This window comes from Anguilla rostrata, chromosome 7 (genome assembly GCF_018555375.3).
Source record: "Anguilla rostrata isolate EN2019 chromosome 7, ASM1855537v3, whole genome shotgun sequence".
Classification (NCBI taxonomy): Eukaryota; Metazoa; Chordata; class Actinopteri; order Anguilliformes; family Anguillidae; genus Anguilla; species Anguilla rostrata.
In genome coordinates, this window is record NC_057939.1 from 47,523,794 (window position 1) to 47,540,699 (window position 16,906).

At 45.2% G+C, this 16,906-nt stretch overlaps 1 protein-coding gene across 12 annotated transcripts in view; it reads right to left on the reverse strand.

Annotated features, from left to right (window-relative positions):
* Positions 1-16,906, reverse strand: part of LOC135259885 (neuronal cell adhesion molecule-like) — a 73,632-nt gene that overhangs the window by 1,853 nt on the left and 54,873 nt on the right. For 5 of the 12 annotated variants that reach the window (XM_064344782.1, XM_064344785.1, XM_064344780.1 and 2 more), the window contains 23 exons: positions 16,422-16,533; positions 15,863-16,047; positions 15,265-15,396; positions 14,579-14,722; positions 14,261-14,372; positions 13,663-13,829; positions 13,346-13,493; positions 12,435-12,559; positions 11,723-11,752; positions 10,241-10,342; positions 9,616-9,813; positions 9,352-9,422; positions 8,965-9,190; positions 8,671-8,786; positions 7,532-7,736; positions 7,239-7,361; positions 6,639-6,815; positions 5,147-5,182; positions 4,118-4,183; positions 3,375-3,497; positions 2,540-2,695; positions 1,614-1,745; positions 1,119-1,197 (listed from right to left, as the gene is read on the reverse strand). In XM_064344782.1, the coding sequence (XP_064200852.1) occupies positions 1,119-1,197; positions 1,614-1,745; positions 2,540-2,695; positions 3,375-3,497; positions 4,118-4,183; positions 5,147-5,182; positions 6,639-6,815; positions 7,239-7,361; positions 7,532-7,736; positions 8,671-8,786; positions 8,965-9,190; positions 9,352-9,422; positions 9,616-9,813; positions 10,241-10,342; positions 11,723-11,752; positions 12,435-12,559; positions 13,346-13,493; positions 13,663-13,829; positions 14,261-14,372; positions 14,579-14,722; positions 15,265-15,396; positions 15,863-16,047; positions 16,422-16,533 (2,965 nt within the window). The remainder of the gene's footprint in view (positions 1-1,118; positions 1,198-1,613; positions 1,746-2,539; positions 2,696-3,374; positions 3,498-4,117; positions 4,184-5,146; positions 5,183-6,638; positions 6,816-7,238; positions 7,362-7,531; positions 7,737-8,670; positions 8,787-8,964; positions 9,191-9,351; positions 9,423-9,615; positions 9,814-10,240; positions 10,343-11,722; positions 11,753-12,434; positions 12,560-13,345; positions 13,494-13,662; positions 13,830-14,260; positions 14,373-14,578; positions 14,723-15,264; positions 15,397-15,862; positions 16,048-16,421; positions 16,534-16,906) is intronic. The other 7 variants (XM_064344787.1, XM_064344784.1, XM_064344786.1 and 4 more) reach the window with 6 other exon arrangements.

Here is a 16,906-nt window from a genome sequence, read left to right on the forward strand (position 1 = left end):
TGTTATTTGTGCATGCATATCATCATTTTTAATGTAATATCCTGTAAAAAAAAAAACCATAAAGTAATCTAGATTATTTCAAATACCTGAAAGCGCATGTCTTGTCAAACAAATGACCAGACAAAATGTCTGTATGCCTTTACTGAAATCAAGCTTGACTTAAACGACAAGTAAAATGTTATTAATATGAATCATTCATTTCGAAAAAGGAAAGGTATTTTAAATGACATATTTAGACATTATTTTTTACATTCCATTCATTCATTAATTCATCCCATTTACGGTCTGACAGACTTACAGAATGTCAAAATGGCAGAGAATTTGTTATGCAAAATATTGTGACTATGAGATATAGCCTTGTTCTACCTTCATTTCTGTACAGTCAACATACATGTCACACTTTAATTAAACGTGCCCCAAGTCTTTCAACACTTGTATATATAGGCTGCGTCTCAAAAGGAAGGCAGCTGCCTTGCTGCCTGCTTCCTTAGAAGTGAGCCTGCTTTGAAGGTGTCGTCCTAACGGAAAAGGAACCTCAAAAGGCAACAAATTTGGGATGCACTTTGAAGGCAGGATGATGTCACAGAAAAGTAACTTGATTTCCGTCAAATTAGCTGACTAGTTCATGGAAAGCTCACCGAGGCTTAAAAATCATTCTCTGTTTTATACAGAGAGGGGTAATTGTACCACTTATGAAGGCATATGTCGGTGCACATACGCTTACATATGAAGCTTTTTAACGTATTAGTTGTTAACATATAAATTAGATGCGTATATCTGAGGGACGTTTTAGGACGAGAACAAGCTGAGACGTGTTCTTGCCTTGAGCGACTGTGCGAACGGCGGCGGTAGGGAAAAGTTTCCTCGAGGTCCCGAAAACGTTTTAAAGCCCAAAATCCTAAATAAAAAGAGAGGCTTGACACTGCACCAAGGAGCGCGCTTCTGGAGTGAAAAAACACACAGCCAGAACGCAAAAACACAGCCCATCGACGCAGGAAACACACCCACGCACAGACCCGCTTTTCCCGCAGGTACGTCACAGCAGGGTGGTCCAGGTGGAGCGAAAACAGCTGCAGGTGCAGCGCTGCTGGGACTCTGAAGGCGGAGTCAGCCCTCACCTGTACTCCCCGAAGGTTCCGTCGTCCTCCTTCATTGGCTGGATTTCGGGATCTGCGTGAGCGTCCTCTTTTTCTTTCACTGGAGGGGAGAGAGGGTAACGGTTCTTCAGAACCTAAGTCTGGGTTGCTCCGGAAACAGCGTAGCATAGCACTGAGGGACTGAAGTTTGTGACCAAGAGGGATTCGGGTTCAAATCCAGAGAGGGGCATTGCTTGTGGAAAGGCTGAAAATCCCCCGGTATATACCATGCAGTGACATCACCGGTGTGGTATCATGAGATGATATCTCCACAATGCGAGGCCGGGCAACATATTAATGACGCATGTGTTTAAAGGGGCTATGGCTAAGCACTATTTCCGGCTGTGCATGTTTAAAGGGGCCATGGCTAAGCTCTATTTCCTGTTGTGTGTGTTTAAAGGGGCTACGGCTAAGCGCTATTTCCTGTTTCCTAGGCAGAGCGAGGTACTGGAGGCGGGCCCCACAGGGCCCACTCACCCGGGTACTTGCCCCCCTTGTTCCTCTTGATGAAGCAGACGATGAGCAGCACCAGGATGAGCAGGGCGATGGCACACATTAGGCCGATGAACCAGCCCTGCGTGGCGATGTCCACCTGCCGGCTCGCCATGGCTGATCACGTGACCCCAGGAGGAGGAGGAGGAGGGGGGGAGAGGGAGAGAGAAGGAAAGGTGAATTTAAGAAGGCTACTTTTAGGTTAGCTCCTTTACTCCGGGAACAGAAGACGTCCTCAGGATGCGAGTGCCCCTCCTAAAGCACCACTGGCAGGGAGCCATCAGTGTATTTGCATGCGATAAAACGGCAGACGCACTTGATTGAAGGATAAGACAGTGACGCGCGGAGCTGCTGCACATTAGCATGCGGGATCGCATGCATAGATGCACGGAGGTGAGGATTCGGACACACAGGAAGCGCACAGTGTGTTGCACCCGTTACAGCAATGGGGTCGTCCTAAAAATCGCATACACACATGCGCGCACGCACACACACTCTCGCACGCGCACATACGCATGCACATATGCACACGCACACACACACACACACCAGAACAAACAAATACAGATATCATTCTACTAATGAATGATAATGATGAAACATGCACAGCCATCCCAAAGTGTAAACGTATGCCTGGGTAAAAATATGAACACTGCTTTATAATCCTTAATGCCTTTGGCACTTCATCCAAAAAACCAAAAGGAATCATGCAGAAACAAAACATGTCTGCTTCACGACAGAACATGCTTCAATGCCTTCAACGATCTGAACAAAAAACGTTGGTGGATAGCATTCCCGCGTACACACAAAAAATCTAAAGGTTTTCAGCCAGAGAGGGTACCATGCAGGCAACATCAGCAATGACTTCTGGAGCACGGGAAACACAGGCTGGGACTGACATGCCACCTCACCTGGAACCGTAATCGATAAATCCTCTGTACTGTGCACGATCGCGTCGGACTGATCTCTAGCGACAACTCGCACTCTATACGAAGTTCCCGGCTTTAAGCCTTCTATCTGATACGTCTGGGAGCCATTAACATACTCTCTTTTCCAATCTTCTTTACCTAGGAGAGTATTAGGGGAGATAGTCAACTTTGAACACATTGATAACAAATCTATAACAGTAAATGATAAAGCTTTGATAACGGTAAATAAAAATACAAACACTGCACGGTTGAAATTATGAGGCGCTTTGAATTCCCTAGGTGTTCATGCATTTGTGATGGCCTTTTATTATTTATAAAAAAATAATGACAACGTAAATCATTGAAAATGAGTACATAAATGCATTAATAAATGCATTGAACTAATTTAAATTAACATTTGGCAATTTTACACTTGAGTCAGACCCACAAGTACGGTACGGACAACACGCAACCAAAGGCTTAAATGCAAACCCAGCTTTAGATCTGGATTTGATCTGGGCTGTGGGGCACATTTGTGCACAAAGAACAGGGCCTCAAACAGACATGCCAATCTCAAAGCCCACATTCCTATTCATCTAATGCACATCTAATGCATATAACACATAATTCATAAGATAAATACAAAAATACATTTTGAATCCTGAAATCTGAAATTAATTTTCCTTTGAAAACAAAACATCATTTACCTTTTTGAAAACACATCAAATTTTTATTTTATTCTACAAAGTAGGACAGGTTGTAAAGTTTCTTTTTTGCCCATAAATATGGTGAATAAAAAAATGAAATAAACAAAGGCAAAACAAAGATAACATCTTACTGTTTTCTACGACATATTCAACATAAACGCTCTTATCGGCTCCCCAGTATTCCCAATTGATAACGGCTCCGTTCTCCCTGACGGACCAGCTAACATTCCCAAAAGCCGGAACGGCGGGAGGCACTGAACACAGGGAGAGAGGAGAGAGCTGTGAAGCTAACCGCAGCGGTGGCCGCACAGAAAACAATGCCGCGCCACAACGGACAATCACTTCATAAAATGGAGGATGATCACAGAAACATCAAACTGATGGACACATTCCTAACCTTACTGTAGAAAATGAACTTTTTTTTTTTTACTGTAGAAAAAAAGCCTGTGCTGTGGAATGAAGCAAGAGAACTGGATGTCAGGATAACATGTATCTTTTAGCTTAAAAGGTAAGTTATTGTACAGATATGTATTTATTGGGAAGAGGAGATCTAGTGAAACGTACATTTTCAGAAACTGCAGCTACTGTATATATTTATGCGCTTAAAAAACAAAGCACAATAGGTGTTTTCAAAGTATAGGTTCAATGAAAACGCGAGCTCACGACAGACAGAAGACCTACTTCCCCAAGTACATCCCTAGTTTCATACGAATGCAAGACAATATTAGCCTGTATCCATATACTGTAGCTTGTCTATCAGCATACTGTAGTAAAACAGAGAATAAAGGTTTCATAGCAGCGAAGGCACAGACGTCTGCCAATGTGGGGTTAGACTGGAAATAGGATCGGTCTCTAGGCTAGGAAAGAGAGGTACCCTTGCGAAATGTAGGGCGCGGAGACTGTGTGATTGGTGAGATTGGATGAGGGGGTTCTGTACGCCCTGGAGAAACACGGAGAAGAATAAGAAACACACCACACAGCAGACGCAACACAACGCAAGACGTTAAACATGGTTAGAGACAGGTCGAAGGTAAGAAACAGCAATGTGCTGTGCTCTCATGATCATTCCAGTAGGGGTGCCAACACTTCCTTGTCAGACTGCATATAGGTTACACATGCCAAGGTCAACAGATTCAGCATAGCACTGAAGTTGATTGGGTGTAGTTGAACAGGTGATTAGGAGCAGATACTATTGTTCATTTACCAAATTAATTACATTAGTAGTGCATAGCAACCATACAGCAACCTCAGTTTGGTAGGTTACTTACAGAAGCATTACATCAGGTGTCCCAAACTGAAAATAAATAATTCAATATTTATCGAGACATATAATAGAAATACAGATATCCCAGCTAAAACAGGACCGTTGGCAGCCCCACGAGTGTTGGCAAGTATGGAAACAACAGTATGAGGTCATGCTACACACCTTGCTTACAAGCTACAGAAAAACAACAGCAGTGGCGGTAGAAATATGCGGGGGTTGGGGGGGGGGGGGGGGGGTTCATCGTAAAGGAAATTATTACTTGATTTTCTTAAGGGCACAATTGGCTGTGCGATCAGTACTGACTTTGATAGACGGACAAAACAATCGTTTTATGCACGATACATCCATCTTGAAATTTTGTCAGCGCCCTAGCAGCGCTTTCGTCTACGGCTACGCTGTATCTCCGTTTCAGGCTGTTGTTGAACGTCGCGGTTTGCTTATTCGCTCCCTAGCGATATATCCCTGCACACAGCCACGCAGTGCGGGATCACAGGGGGTGGGATTTTCAGAGAAAGAGAGAGAGAGGGAGTGGGAGACGCATGCAGATCCAAGGGCGGGTTCAGGTAAAAAATAAATTTTTAAATTTTAAAAAGAAGAATGAGCGACATGCAGACGCATCCTTTTGAATGTCCGTGTTACCTTTGCCCACTTCTACTGCGGGCTTTCCCATTAAAGCTTTGAAGGGAAGAACAGAGAAACAGAAGAACTATGTGTAAGCTGAGCAACCCCGACAATTCACAGCAAAAGCAGCACCTTCTACCTAACCACGATTGATGTTTTAATGGAAAAAAACATTATAAACGACATCCTGAAAAAACGCATAGATAAGCACAACAAAGCAGACAACAAGGACAACCACACTGCACAACGAGTAGCCTAGCACATCTAAGACAGGTTGAAGTTTTATTTCTCTCGAATTTGACAGATTTTTGACTGAGGATTAAGGCGTGTGCATAGTTTACAAAAGTAGGTTATGCTGCCAGTAGATCAAGATCCAAAACCACCCATGCTGTCAGAAAGCTATTTTGATATAATTCTAAACGTATTATGAATTTTACACAAACGCAGCCAAGAATACATATGTGTATATTTCTGTTCACATCACCTACCGTATAACAACTGAGTCATTAAAAAATGTTGACATACCGAAAACATGATCACAGAAATGACAAAGTCAATGTTTATACCTATATAAACTTTTGGACCTGCATGACAGTTTCAGATTAAACTGAAACTCATTTTTCAACCACGAGACCACAAATATATTACATCCATCAAAGAAAAACTACAGTACAGCTAACTAAACTACAGGGTAAAAGCGAAATGGCAGACAATGGTAGGAGGCACAATCACACCTGGGAAATATCCGAAAATGACATCGCTAACCATGGGTTTGATAATATGATTTATGATTCTGAAGTGATTCTCAATTTTCCTCAAGATGGCATTTGAAAAATTTCAAAGCTGAGTTTAATATTGTCAAAAATCTGAAGGCACTAAGCATTTCGAGTCCACTGCTAAACACAGACACACAGACTGATAGACACACACACCAAGAAAATCAATATTTTTGTGGTTATCACCATGTCTTTTGATCAGATATGAATTCAGGCAAGTGATGAGGTGGCTGTCAAACATTTGTACAGTAACTTCTCAAAAATCAAATTGATCATTGCCTTATATTTCAGTTAATCAAACCAGAACATGCACATGCATAACCGAACATATGCATTCACAATCATTCACAATTTTATCTAAAGATTAGGCTATGAGAAAGTGCTCCTGGAACCACAGATGTCTTTGGCTATAAAGACACTACAGGCAACGTATGTAATTTGAGTTATGCACTAAGGAAGGGTTTGTCCTACAAGTAGTGTTCATTTTGGTGAACATGACAACACTGACAAGATGAAATGAATTTGTTAGAATATACAAAATGAGTCTGAACAGTCTGAAGATGAGTCCTTCAACTCTACAGGAGTATTTAAAATCGAAGTATTGGCCAGAAGTATGACAAAATGTCTCCACAAAATAGTGCACAGGGGGTTGTTTCAGTCGACAGGTTCGAGCGGACCTAGGGATATACTAATTGGACGGCACCCTCCTTTTTTAAAGTGGATATTAAACTCACCCTCATCCATAATGGAAATCGCTTCTTCTGTCCTGGCAGGTCCCGGGCCTTGTGCCGTGTTTGCGTGGAGGTAAAACTTGTAGCGGGTGATGGGCTTCAGATTCTGCAGAGTGAAGGAAGTCTCGTTGGGCAGGAGAGTCACTTCCTCCAGCGGCCCAAGCTCGCTGGTGCTGTTGACTGGAAAGAGAGGGGAAACGGTGGGTGGGGTTACCGAACTGCAGGTCACAAGCTCACTCATCTTGGCCTGTCTATCGATCAATTAATCAATCACTCAATTATCAGCTGGTGTCAGAGTGTGTATCCTGTCAGGTGTAGCAGTACTCACTGGGCTGGTATCTGAGTGTGTATCCTGTCAGGTGTAGCAGTACTCTGGCTGTACTGAGTGGTTCCTGTCAGGTGTAGCAGTACTCACTGGGCTGGTATCTGAGTGTGTATCCTGTCAGGTGTAGCAGTACTCACTGGGCTGGTATCTGAGTGTGTATTCTGTCAGGTGTAGCAGTACTCACTGGGCTGGTATCTGAGTGTGTATTCTGTCAGGTGTAGCAGTACTCACTGGGCTGGTATCTGAGTGTGTGTCCTGTCAGGTATAGCAGTACTCACTGGGCTGGTATCTGAGTGTGTATCCCGTCAGGAGCCCATTGCGCTCGAATGGAGGCTCCCACTCCAGAGTCACAGAGTCCAGGTGGATGTTGGTAACCCTCAGGAGAGCCGGGAGTCCGGGCACTGCACAAGGACAGACAGCATAAGTGTGTGGCCTAAGACTGCTTAAGTGTCCATTGAATCTGAATGCACTCGGATCTTAAGGCATGTTGCCTTTGCTCATGACATCATGACTTTTTGTCTGACATGTTTTCAGTTTTGGGCAGTTCTGAGAGCTCTGGCGCCTTCCCTACCTCCCTCGGGGGTCTTGAACTGCTGATTGGTGCTGTGTTGCCCGTCCCCTCTTCCGTTGAAGGCCCGGACGTTGAAGGTGTAGAGGCTGTAGGGGTGGAGGCCGGGCAGCTTGCCGTGGGTTTTATTTCTGCTGAAGGTCAGGACCTGCTGCTCCTCCAGGTGTGGGTGGTGTTTGTGCAGACTCCTTTCCTTCCAGTAGTGCACCTGCAAGGTAGCCCCGCCCCCAACACCACACCTCCATCAGCCTGGACCCCGTCGGCCAATCACCATGCATCTTAATTTACATGCGGCCAATCAGCTGACACACTTATCCAGAGTGACTGACACTGGAGACGTTTCACATACGACCCATTTGCACAGCAGAACATTTACTGAAGCCGTTACCTTCGCTCACGAGTACAACATCTGGGAATCGAACCTGCAACCCTTGAGTTACAAGGAAGCCCAGTTCCCTAACTGTCATACTACACTGCCACACCATTGAACAATGCTTTATGCCATCTGCTAATTCATGCATCTAATCGCTTTTATCTGCTTGGGTGTTCTCATGTCGTGTTTTATGCAGTACCCTCTAACTTGGGACAGCCAAGGCAATGTAGCCTTTTGGCTCAATTAGGTATGCTGCATCACATGGAAGGCATGACTGTTTTTAATTGCCCATTGTCCCTGATAAATAAAATAAAATAAATGCAGCCTAGGGGTGGTAAATGTAGTGCTGTACTGTAGGTGCGCTGCATTTGTCGCCTGAATGCTCCTCGTGTGCAGACATCGTATTGATTTTCTGAAAAATAGCTAATACTGTAGCACTTAGAAAATGTCACAGTAAGGCTAAAGGAAATAATAAAGTAAGACTTTTCTTAACAGGGTTCCACTGCTCTATTCAATGAAAGCTTTACTAGGGAAAACATGGCAGGAGAGATCGGTTCCACCCCCTCAAATTCTAAAGGGGGCGAATGGGCCATTCGTTGGAGATTTCCAGGTGTCCGAACACTGGAAGTAAAGGCCTTGCCACCCTCTCATGAATGACAGACTTCTCTGACTCCCGGCCCAAAGCTGACTGGCTCTTTGCGCTTCCCCTCGCTCCGTGTGGAACGGGACGTAGCCGCGAAACCGTCACGCGGGCGTGGCGTCCCCTTACCCTGTAGCCTTTCAGTCGCCCCCGGACCGTTTCGGGAGGGACGGGGTCCCAGTGCACTTCCGCCAGCGTGCTGTTCTGCACCTGGACCCTGATGTTGCCGGGGGCGACCGTGGGCACTGTGGTAGAGAAACATTAAGGATTAGAGTCAGGCCACCAAATGAATTCACATATCATAAACAAGGCTGTAAACCCACTAGGGAGTTATTAGCATTTTTGTGTTAAGCCACATCCACATTTATATTTATTGTCTTAAAATATATGCCCTGTGTGTGTTGAAATTTAGACGCGACTCACAGTCCTCTCCAGAGTAGCCCAGGAACACCTCCGGCTCCGGGCCGCTCCCGAACTTGTTCACGGCCTGGACCTTGATCTCGTACGGGACGAAGGTGGGCGTCCCCGAGACCACGAACTTGGACACGTTGGCCACCGTCACGGAGGACCAGTCGTTGTCCACGTCCTTCAGCCTCCAGATGACTTTGTACTGCAGCTCGGGGCCGTTGGACTGCAGGCCTGTCAGGGGCTACGGCACACAAGCACAGTATTACATCACCGAGCCCGATCCATTCACTGAGCGCGTTTCACTCATGCTAATTAGCTACACTGGCAGCCACTGAAGGACACTACTTCAAAAGCTGTTCAAACGTAGTGTATATATCATTTTTTTATTTGTTTTTTTTTTACCTTCCATGATATCACCATGTTGTCGTGTTCGGTTCCTACACCTTCCACTCCAGAAGGGTTTTCATCGGGTGCTGAAAGTCAGAGGATTTACAAACACAATCAGATACAGATCCTACATTTGTAAAAGACATTTTAGAATATATTACAATATATTCCATATCTGCAAGGGATAGCTTGCTAGCAGTCCGGCTATGGGTCTGGGTGCTAGGCTAATTCAGGGCCCCCTTGCATCGCTCCCCTTAGCAGCTCAGGTGAGGGCGTTACCTGCCCCCATGGTCCTGTACTCCTGCGACCGGGCGCTGGGCTGGCTCAGGCCCATCTTGTTGAGCGCCAGGACCCGGAAGGCGTAGTGCGCGTAGGGGGACAGGTCCAGCAGGGCGGTGGTCTTGGACCCCGGGACGTCGGTGAGGTTCAGCCACACGTCGGGCTGGTGAAGCGCGTCCTCGTACTGGATGAGGAAGCCTGGACAGAAACGCGGACGGGAGAAAAGCGGGTTATCCTACGGGGGAGGGGAGACGAGGACACATGTCGCGTGACCTCGGTTAGGAGTTTAGTTTCCCTGCGCGCTGAACTAGAACACACCTTGCAACAGGACACGATATACAGGGTCGTGTTAGCACGCATAGGCCTGGCATGCATTTAAGACACACGCACACTAAATTAGGTAGAGCAAGGACAAATACTAAATCGAGTCCCATTACGACAGACACAGATTTTCAGGTATGATTTAACGGTAGAACACAGCTAATTAGTACACATACAGTAAATTCCTCTACGTAAGACATCACTGTTAGCACACTGTTAATGGACTGTGATAAGCACACATACACTCCACTGACTGGGGCACCATTGGGACGCATACAGATCGCAGATGCGTTAGGACACCTACTCTGGATTTCGCTGTTGTGTTCGTCTCCAGGTGTCCAGGTGAGCTGGACGCTTCGGCTCTGCAGGTCCGTCAGCTCCAGGTCGGTGGGCGGGTCCGGTCGTTCTGGAACAGAAAGATGTTTCAGCGCCGCGGAGAGGACCAGGAGAACAGCGGTGTGCGTTCCCACGGCACGGCTAGCAGCATTCCCATGCAAACTCACTGTGAGTCGGTGCTATGCAGGAACCTTAGAAGAACAATAACAATACACACACTGACAGGCTGATCAGGGCTCCTCACTTAATGATCTCCATAAGGAGAATTTTAATTATTTCCTAAGTTATCTCCATGAGGAGAAAAACGTTCAAGCAGATTCTACAATGCTTCTCAGCCCATTCCTTCATGAAAAATAATCTACCATCATTTGCTATTTGGGGGAATGATATACATGGGTTTCAATTGCTAATAAAAAACTGAATTGATAATGATCTGACTTTACATTCTAAGACATAACCAAACACATTAGGATGATGATCACATGCTTCATGATTGAAATGTTTAGGTTGTCTATGTTATGAGAAACGAGTAGCATGCATGGCCTGGGACAGAACTGAATGAAATTTCAAGCAATGGTTAAACCATGATATTCCTCTGTTGGAAAGCCAGACTAATTAAAACCCATTCCAGTCAAAGAAGTCCTCCTCTAATCTTTAATATACCCATCTTTAGAAATCTTTAGTTTACTCTTTCTTTTTCTTGCATTCGCAATGCACCTATGCTAAAATGACTCTCATGTCAACTGCAGATACCATTTTGTGGCTTGATACTGGCTGAATTATATTATCTAACGACAGTTTTGTGTTGACTATCCTTACAGAAATAATCCGAACCTTTCAAGAGAATGTTATGCAGAAATGAGCAAATATGCAATGATAATAACACAGTCCATGATGCATCAGCAAACAGTCTTCGCACTAATCTCACATTCCACAAAACAAGACGTGATCTGAAAAATAAAAACCGTAATCTGAAAACCAGGACACAAAAAGAAGCGCATGACACAAAATCAATGTGGAACGACCCATACCATCTACAGGCAAACACAGAGAAAAGAGAGGCAAAATCTCTGGATTTAAAAAAAATTCTAAAAATGGACCGAATAAGCGTGGGAGAGTCCAAGCGGAGGCGATGCGTGAGATGTCTCTCAGAAATGTTTACAGTACCAGCACTTAAGCATGACACACACACACACGCACGCACACACACACACACACACACACACACGCACACGCACGCACACACTCACTCGCTCACACACACAAACACACACACAGACACTCACTCACACACACACACACACACTAGCGAATGGAGCACAGATGATCAGGCCACGGCATGCTTGAACACGGACAGAGGACGAAGTTCCAAACACAAGCTCGGGCGGAGAGGAGGAGACAAGAGAGATGGATGCTGGGAAGGCTGGCTGGCCATGTGCTCGTGCTTTACCGTAGACGATAGGTGGAGGTGGGGTAGCCTCTGACAGGACGAGGGCAGGAGTAAAGTAGGAGTTAGCAGTTAGTATAGAGTAAGAGTACAGCCCTTCTAAAATTAGAAGTGAAAGAGCACCTTTTCCCCAATGACTCTCAAGTCAACTGCTTAAATAATATATATGTGCTGCTTATGTAAAAGTTAGGCCATGAAACAGGCCTATCTTCTAATCATGTTTATTTAAATTTATCCTCCTAAGACCCTGCATTCATTTTAGTCCCCTGTACAGTAGGTGACATGAGTCTCTGGAATCATAGATATTAATCTCGAGAACCATAGATATTACTATGCTGAAACCTATGCAAGGGACATTCAGTAAAAAATAAACCTTTTTCTGCCAGGTCTAATGAGCATATGATCTGTAGCTGGTCTATAATTTCTCACTGTGATAATCTGAGCATAACAGGCCAAATTGGAATACAAATAGTGACATTTTTAGCCAAATAAATATGATATTTAAATACAATGAGGCTATAAAATATGACGAGATGCTACTGAAGTAGAAAAGCTCATGTTGTCATGCGCCACTGAAACTACTTTTTCTTGAGTGTTTAAATATGGTTTGGCAGTACGTAGCGCCTGCATTTAAATACAACTGAGTCCCGTGTTGGTCGATCTCTGAGGGATTTGGATAGTTGGGTAAAAAGATAATAGGACGGGCGAATGTTACCGACGACGGTGAGGATGGCGGTGGCGGAGTCCTGGTCCAGCGTAGTGTTCATGATGCAGGTGTACGCGCCCTCGTCCTCCTCAGTCACCCCGGTGATGGTCAGGCTGTCGGAGTCCACCACAAACCTGCCCAAAGAAAACAGCCATGTTCCCCTCAGTCCAGTGGGCTCCAAACGGTGCTGAAGAGAGGGCCACTTTAAAGCAGGAAACAACCCTACGGCTTGGTATTTTACCCATAAAAATTCAAGATATTACCAAAAAAATAATATTTAAGATTGTTGGGGTTGCTAAAAGAGTACAACTCTCACTTGTAGACAAGAAATATGTCTAAACTAACTAATAGAATACACCCAGCTTTCATATGAGTACAGGTTAAGTAAACACAGTACTTATGACAGATAAAACCGAACTACTAAGACACAAGAATCGAGGACAGCCCATAACAAGATGGGTACGTAGCAGTTTTCAACCTACATTCAAATTAGCGCACATCCGTGCCCCATTTGGCAAGCCACCAATGTAAATAATCACCTGACTGCCACTTCAAAGACAGCCAGGATATAAACACACTCTCACTCTCACAGGAAACGACCCAGACGGGGGGAGGAGTGGCCTCCCGACCCCTTTAAATATTCGTTCTCTTTCTCTCTCTTTCTCTGGATTGGATTTCGTTTTGGATTATCTGAAAGATACAGCTATATGAAGGCTATCTGTCAAGTCATATCTCCTTTTGTTACAATAAAAACGTGTTGTTTGTTAGGTTTATATGACACTTAATGGTTATTAATGGGCCTCTTGGTGACACTGCATTTTTGTATTCCTGGGAGGAGCATGGATGTTCTCCCCTATTGTACGTCGCTCTGGATAAGAGCGTCTGCTTAGCGACGGTAAGGTAGCGTAGCAACACCTGACCTCTCGTCGTCGGGCAGCTCTCCGCTGTCCTTCAGCCAGGTGACGGTGGGGATCAGGGAGGGGTCGTGGGTCACCCTGCACTCGAAGACCGCGTTTTTGCTTCTCTCCACCTCCTTGTGCTCGTCTTGCTTCACGATACGGGTGGGCTCTGAACAGTGATTAGCGGCGGTTAAAGGTCAAGGGTCACTTTGCATGACTGGCCTTGATGACAATGCTGATTACATCAATAATTATAACAACAAGACCCCTCCCTGGTCCACAGGAATCATTAGGGGACATGGTGAGCTTAACTCAGGTGTGACTGGGACCGCCCTCACCTTTGACCTCCAGGTAGACGTGGTTCTCCTTCTTGCCCAGGTCATTTGTGGCCACGCAGGTGTACCGGCCACTGTTGAGGGGCTGAGCCTCGTGGATCTCTAACGTTCCGTTCTCGTGCAGGCCGTACGGGTCCTTGGAGAGGACCCTATTCTCGCCCTCCTTAAACCTTACGGACAGAAACACATGCAGGAGTCAGTGGCGCTGAGACAATGGGCTGAATTCAATCAAAATCTGTCCTTATTGAACAAAACTGACGCTATTCAATCGAAACCCGTTGTTGCTGAACAGTACTGACACGGATGTGCAGCTGTTTTACAGGTGTAATTTTAGACATGATTAGCTTTCTGTGAACGATCACGTCAGAGATGTTAAAATGATGCCAAATTATGATTACGCAATCTCTCCTTTATTAAAGGAGTAGCAGCTATTCAGACACTGGAGATACTGTAGAACCAGGCACCGAGGACTGTAAAAGGAGTACTCAACGTCCGATTGATTATTTCGCAGGTCGCTGTGACTGTTTCATACAGACAGGTACAGCCTGTTCACACCTCCAGGGCCAAACAAACCCATACACCCGCTCGCTCGTGGTCTCACCATGTGATGTTCGGTATGGGAGACCCAAAAGAAGCACAATCCAGCAGGGCCGGGGTGTCACGGATCACCTGGTACACTTGGTTGAGTGATGTCAGGATCCTCGGAGGTTCGTCTAGAGAAACACAGACAGTTTCGGGGCTCAACAAGGCGCAAGGAAGCCTTTACTGAAACAATGAACCTTCGAATACTACCTAAAAGGTTTACAAATAATTATTTGAAATAATTATTTAACTCAGATCAGTATGTTACACTAAACAGGTTCTGCATGCTTTTGTGGATGACACCAGTCCAGGAAGGTGAAGGTTAAGTAACACTCACTGAGGACATTGACAAATGCGTTGGCCAGCAAATATCCATATTCATTGGAGACGTTGCACTGGTACACTGCACTGGATCCGGTCTGGGCGTCGGAGAAGGTGATGGTGTCATCATCAATCGTCCTGCTGGGGTCTTTGGGTGTATCTATCGAAGGATCACAGTCTATATATATTCATTTTTTTAAATCTTCTCATACAGTTTTACATTATACAGATTATACTCTGACATATATTAAAACAGGGGGGTACAATCTTATTCAAGAGGGCCCTCTGTGGGCACAGGCTTTTGTTCAAGCGCTAGAGCTCCTGATTCAAGTAACCAAGGTCTTGACTGAAGGCCATGATTAGCTGATGATGATTTGTTGAACCACAGCTGTCAATTCAATTTCAATTGAAGAACTGAACTAATATTCAATTTATGATTAGAAAAACACCCCACATTTTCCAGAGATTTTTCAATTGATGAATTGAGTTTTTGATAATAAAAAACTCAATTCATCATTTGTTCTAGCCTGACACTAAAATTAAATTAATCGAATGATGGGCTTCAATCAAGACCGTATGGACTTCAGTCAGACACTTCAGTGCTGAGCTAGATCAGAAGCATGTGCCCACATGGGCCCTGAGCTGGCATAAGACTGGACGCCCCTGGTTCGGTCACGGGGCGATGGGCGCGGTGGTACTTACTCTCAATGGGCACGCCGTTCATGGACCAGGTGACTGTGGGCTTGGGGTTCCCCTTGGCCTGGCAGGTGAGAACGCCCGTCTCACGGGGTGCCAGAATCAGGTTTTTGGGGGCTTTTCTCCAGTACGGGGCAGCTGTTTTACACGGTAAAGCCAAACCGTTACCAAACAACACACACACGTACTTCTTACTCACAAACAAACTTTGAATAACCACAGTTACTGAGCAAATCACAAGAAGCCCCTTATCAAATGCGTACAACTTCTCTCTGGTGTCTTCAGACATACAATGGTGCAAAAATACTTTTAATATGAGCGCATATTGATTTGCGTTGTTGGCAAACAAAAGCAAACAGACAGAAATGTTTGTGTGCGTTTGACAAGGGGAGCAATTTTCACAATGTGCATGTTGCCTGTCTATTCTGTGGAGAGGACAATCTTCTGATTGGCTGAAGAAAGAGTATGATTGACAAGTAATTCTAGCTCCACCCATTATGGGGTTCATCGTGAGTCACATGACTGCTACCTCCCATGCTGATTATACTATTTAAATGAAACGTAATTACATGCAAAATGTAAAACAAGATGGCTCCTTACAGACCTTTCACGATGACGGTGATGATGTGGTGAACAGTGTCCAGGACATTGCTGGCCGTGCAGCGGTAGTCCCCCGCGTCCGCCTCCGTCACCTCGGCAATCTTCAGAGTCTTCTGGAAGCTGTGATCGGAGGTCCTGTCGCTAGGCAGCTCTGCGTTCTCCCTGCTCCAGGAGATCTCTGGGGTCGGCCTTTTTTTTGGAAAAGAGATAGGGCCCATAGATGCAATGAGGTGCCTCATCGGCATTGCAGATAGAGAGATGCAGCCAGGATTATCTAACCTCAACATTTGCCCTTAAATAACTCACAAATAAATGGAATCAATGTAAGCATTTTGTTCATTGAAATAAAAATAAATGCAAGCATTCTTTTTTTTCCCCTTCACAAACAGTTTTCCTGGTTGCTTTTGGCAGCAGCTGCTGACCTTGCAAAACTGCGGTTGCGGAAATCGAATGCTCGTGTAACTTCATCTGCGGGGGACAGTTAAGGGCAAACGCTGGCGCAAACCCTGGCCGCCACAGACAACACGTGCTCACAACGCCCGCCTGTTGCCGCGGTAACTCACAGGCCCTCGGCGATGCATTCCAGCTCCAGGTCCTCGCCCCTCAGGACCATCTTGGTGCTCCTGGACCCCGGTGGGAGCATAAAAGATGGCCGCCGCTCCCCCACTGGGCTGTCTGAGGTAAATAAGAGTCAGGAGACAGTGTCAGAACCCAAGCGGGTCTCATTTGGGCCTCTCTTGGATCCAGCACCAAAGAACCATAGAGAAACCAGCCCTGACCAGCAACCACAAATTCACCATCCCTGATTCATCACTGTTCATATACCCTATACATACATATACAGAATGGTAATTACAGTAAAACTACCCAGAATGCACCAGTCATTTAGTAAACAGTATACCCTTTTTCATCCATTCATAGTTTTTTCAGTAATGACTTATACTCACCAATTAAGAGGAAACATGTTCTTGCATTGACTTATTTCAGTAAACTTACTGTTACTAGTCATGACCAGAAAAATTTCAGTGGTGCATTCTTTTAGGTTTAG